General features: G+C 38.3%; 1 protein-coding gene across 1 annotated transcript in view; it reads left to right on the top strand.

The window, feature by feature from the left end:
* The first annotated feature begins 4385 nt into the window (after nucleotides 1-4385).
* The window catches only part of LOC108746974 (STI1-like protein), a 1733-nt gene continuing 1355 nt past the window's right edge, over nucleotides 4386-4763 (top strand). The window contains exon 1 of the mRNA XM_018484142.1: nucleotides 4386-4588. Coding sequence (XP_018339644.1) covers nucleotides 4406-4588 — 183 coding nt within the window. The 5' untranslated portion in view covers nucleotides 4386-4405. The remainder of the gene's footprint in view (nucleotides 4589-4763) is intronic.

The following is a 4763-nucleotide window of genomic DNA, read 5'->3' as shown; positions in this document are numbered from 1 at the left end:
ATGTCGAAAAGAGTTCATACAGAAAAATATCATTTTATTAGTAAGAAAAGAATTGATTACTAAAGAATTTATTTTCTATCTATTAAGTAACAGTTATTTTTCTAACAAAGAATATTTTCTTGATAATGCTCTTCAATCAACACTTATTACTTTTACAAACGATTACATATTAAAACAAGAATTAATTTTTTTTTCTTTTTCAATAATTGTAATATAAAATTGCTCGAAGAAGCGACTTTATATATAATAAGTCGAATTTGTTTTAATTTAATAATATACTGAAAAATATTACGCTTAAAATTTAGAATATAATTTGAATGAATTTAATGTTTGTAATAAACTTATAATAAATTTGTAGGTATACGAACTTCAGAAATATTTGAAATATGTAATTATTATTTGCGTACAGTATGTATTTTTCTGTGTGTACATGTACTTTCAAAAAAGTACAACTGGTAACCCTACGCGGCACATGACAGGGGAAGGAGAGATCTCAGCTCATGATATTTATTTTATTGCCTCGCGAAAGGTTCCTCTTATTTCCGTACTCTATTTTCTCGCCTCGATCCACCTTCCGACACCAATCCACCCCGCCATAAATATATTTCCGAAATATATCGTCGTCTAAGCACATCGTGAACTATCGCGAGCATTCCGGCCAGTTTTGAGACCAATCGCGTCCGTTCAAACTATTTCTACCCCCTCCCCGCGACGAATTATTGATGTCCTTCCTCGCTCATTGACGCGATCCGTTTCGCGATTTCCCCAGAATAAACGTACTTTTCGTCGTGTTCCACGCGAGCCTCCACGTCCCCGAACCCGGGCCATGCTCGTGCTTCTGTTTACTCGAGAATCGTGCATGAGAGAAAAAGCGCGGGGAAAAAAGCCACGCGACAAAAAAAAAAAAAAGAATGAGTGACGATAACAATGACAAGACGGAAGGGTAAGACAAGGGTGGGAGAGAAAAAGCGAGTCGACACGATACGGCGATAAGAAAATCGCGTTGACGAAATCGATGGTGAACTGCGATGCGTTGAGTGCGTTAAATAGCGTTGTGTCTCGTGGATGTATGCGTGTTTGGCAGACGGATCGTCCGTCCGTTCGTCCGTCTGCCTTGTAGGTAGTTTCACACAGCGATCACGCGTGCCGATGTATCGATAATGTGGATTTGCGCGCAAGATGTGTATATATACATATATTGAGACCGCGCGGATTCGAGCGCGGAGAATCGGCGGGTTTTCTTCCCGTCTCCGGCGTTTCTCTGTGTTTTTCCTTCCTCTTATATATTTTTTTCTTTTTTGTTACACTAATTTAATTTGTACATAATTTACACTCTTTTTTTCTGTAACGAATCTAAACCTTCGTTAATTGTTAATCTTCCAGTTGCGTTGAATTTCGAATTGGGTGTCGCGCGGGTGAGAGGAACAAAGCGAGCGGCTGGCTTTCTATTCGTTATTGTTGTGTGCGTGTGTGCGTTGCCTTTTGTTATCCGCGCGGGGAACTTTGTTTGTAACGTAGATGAAAGGGGCAGGTCTGTTATGAAAATGATTCGCGAGAAGATTCGGCTGCGCCGGGTTCGAGGGCTCGAGAGAGAAAGAGAGAGAGCTGAAACGGACCACGTATCTGCCTCGCCGAATTTATTCGATTTTGTATTATTAGCGAGTTATATTAATTGATTCGAATCGAGTTCCTGCTAAATACACTGAGAAAAATTTCTGGTTGAAAGGTCTGAAAATGAACGAATAATAAGTTCTGATCGCATTCAAGCAGAATTCTTGTCATCATTGGACATCTAGTTACCTCCAAGAGGTAACCAGAATTATAATAGATTTAATTACAAAATTCTAATCTGTCCATTTTTTCCTTAGAATTCCCAATTAACGCAACCAGACTTTTTCCAGCGTAGCGACACGCGGAATGATTAGGGCAGCGAGCTCTCCCGTGAACGAGTCGAGGACGCTGAGGACGCATCCGGTGATTTCCGTCCCGCGTACACAAATCCACGGCGAGGCTCTTATTTCCTCCGCCGTCTGTGTTCCTCCGCGAGTGTCCCAACAACAATCTCTGTCCATTTCTCGCGAGAATCGTATCTCGCCGAAGTACGCGATATACAGGGTGTCCGAGACGGCCATCGAAAGAGAAAATAATTGGAAAATAATCGAGTTGTTCGAGAGAAACGAATTTCTCATCCTTAACTCTCAACTACAGCAATGACAACTGAAAACAAAATAGAACGCAAGTAAATCTTCGCCTTATGGCCTCTATCTATTGATAGAAAAAGGAAGATTCAAAGTTTTTTTTATCTACAATTTAGAACATCACAGTGCCAATCCTAGACGACACGCAACATGTAGAAGATGTCTTTATGATGTTTTTTTAAATTATCTTTTGCACACATTCTATATACAATAAGTCGTTACTTAAGCTCTTAAATCTTAAGCCGCAAGAAATTGACTAGTCACAGAACATGTGAGAAGACTAATCGTCTATGATTGGTGAACTTTTTGCGGCTTGAGATTTAAAGCTTCGGTAATGGCTTATTGTAGAAAATTGATTACCCATTATATGTTCGAAAAGACCTTCATGATGTCTTTATGACGTTTTTTAGACATAGATGTTGTCTAGGAAGACATTGTATAACCGTCTAAAAAATTTTCACTTCGGATTCAAATGGTGCTGTGGTCGAGGGTTAATACCAATATCGTCATTCGCGGAAATAACACGTTGAAATTCCGTCAAGGAGACATTTAGAAATTTTCCTATTATTTGTCGTGTAAAGTCCGAAGGATTGACGATTTCTGGGACACCCTGTAACAAGTGAATGATTTAGGCATCGAAGGAATACCCCTGGCACGTCGACTCGTTCATGGCAGAACCTCGTCCGCAATGCGAACATGGCGTATCTCGTCGAACGTCCAAGAGATATTCCAACTCTGGATCTGTGAACTTTCGAAAAAGGCAAAATCGCGAGAAACGCGAAAGGCGGACTCAAAATGCCGATTCTCCGATTCCGAGGGAGCACTCCGAAACGCAAAAGATCGGCGCCGCGGCGCCGGATAATCGCGGGAAATTAATTAAAGAAAAAAAAAATTATTATTATATTTATTCGAACGACTTGCCAAGTTTTGTTGCATAGTGTACGCGAGATAAATTTTAGACGGCAGTAAAAAAATCATACAAAAAAAAAAAGAAGGTAATAAGTCGGTTAACGATATGAATGATCTGGCGGGATTTAACGGACATAAGTTGCATAGCTATTGTGAGCAGTTTTCACGAAATATTGATGTATATATCTTAAGTTTGTATTATAACTCTCCCCACACTTAATTTGTATGAAATGAAGAATTTCGAACATTAAAATCATGAACGAAAGAATCGTCTTTACTTTCTCCGCCTCCGGCTTGGATTTTCTCCTCTTTCCACTATATATACGCTAAGAAAAATATTACCTCGACCAAACTTTGATTAACATAATCGACGAGTAATTCAATCGACCGAATTACAGCCAAATATCAAATTTTATTTGTCGTCCTTAATCTAATCTTTCCATGCGTGTTAAATAATAAAACAAAATCTATTCATATTAACAAAACAGATATTGTGGTCGACAAGTTTATCGGATTGGTTATCTCATCCATAGGCGTGGAATCTGGAATGTTTGTGTTTAACATTAAAAAGGGAAAAAAGATAAGCGCAATCAGAAAAACAACTTGTACGTAAAATAGAGTAACGCGGGATGTAGATTAAGGATAAGATTTCACAATTAGTTTCATTAGCGATTAACTCATTAAGTAGTACTTGCTTTATTTCTTAATATTATAAATAAAAGTATTAATTTTCTATTATTTAATGCATGGAAAGGAGCAACGAAATATATAATTTGCTTTAAATAATTCTTTCAATTCTCTTGAATTAGACTGTTTTTCTTTTATAAAGATACATATTCATTTCCATTAATGTAGATTAACTTCAATCTCAGTTCGAGTAGTACTTGCTCTCCATCTTTTTCCAGTTCCAAGAATTGAAGAAAGATGAAAAGTAAGTTAAATCAAGGTTGAAGTTATTTTACATATTGATAAAAACGGGCGATTCTCGACACGTGTCGTTCTCTCTTTGTTATTCGTTGAACGCCAAGAAGGGTAGAACGCTTGTATTGACAGTGTCTCCTAAAAGGAGATCGCCGATTAAGCTAATCAAAGTTTGGCCATAGTCGTTGGAAAAATATTACTTGCTTCCAGTGGCGTTAATATACCAGTCGATATTGTCAAATACAATCGGATGTGCTTTCGTTAAGCGAGAGCTTTTGTTATGACGCAGAAATGCGTGCGCAATTCACACGTAAGATTCACGCACACACATTTATTTTTACGTCGGTGCGCATGCACCCATCACCGGGTCGGTGAACATGGCAGGTGATCATCTGTTCCACGACGATTACGTTCATTCGAGAAAAGACTCCGACGACGAAGCGTTTAATTTGAACATAATTAATCGACTTGTCAACACTTTATCACGAGAATTATCTCTCGAGTCTTACTGGAAAATCAGGAACACTGTGAATGAAAGCATGAGTACGCAGGAGGCAGAGGTGAGCCTTATCAAAGCTTTTGCAATCACGTTTATCAATATTGTATATAAACTAGATAACAATTCCGAGAGAAATCGCACGCTTTTACGATGCCTTTTAATTATACGACAAGAGACGCTAGTGTTCTCTCATTAACCTCCAAATGTAAATATCGCGTCATACGATATATATATAT

The sequence above is a fragment of the Trachymyrmex septentrionalis genome, unplaced genomic scaffold, assembly GCF_001594115.1.
Source record: "Trachymyrmex septentrionalis isolate Tsep2-gDNA-1 unplaced genomic scaffold, Tsep1.0 scaffold19, whole genome shotgun sequence".
In the NCBI taxonomy this organism is placed as follows: Eukaryota; Metazoa; Arthropoda; class Insecta; order Hymenoptera; family Formicidae; genus Trachymyrmex; species Trachymyrmex septentrionalis.
This window is presented reverse-complemented; position numbering and strand designations above follow the sequence as displayed.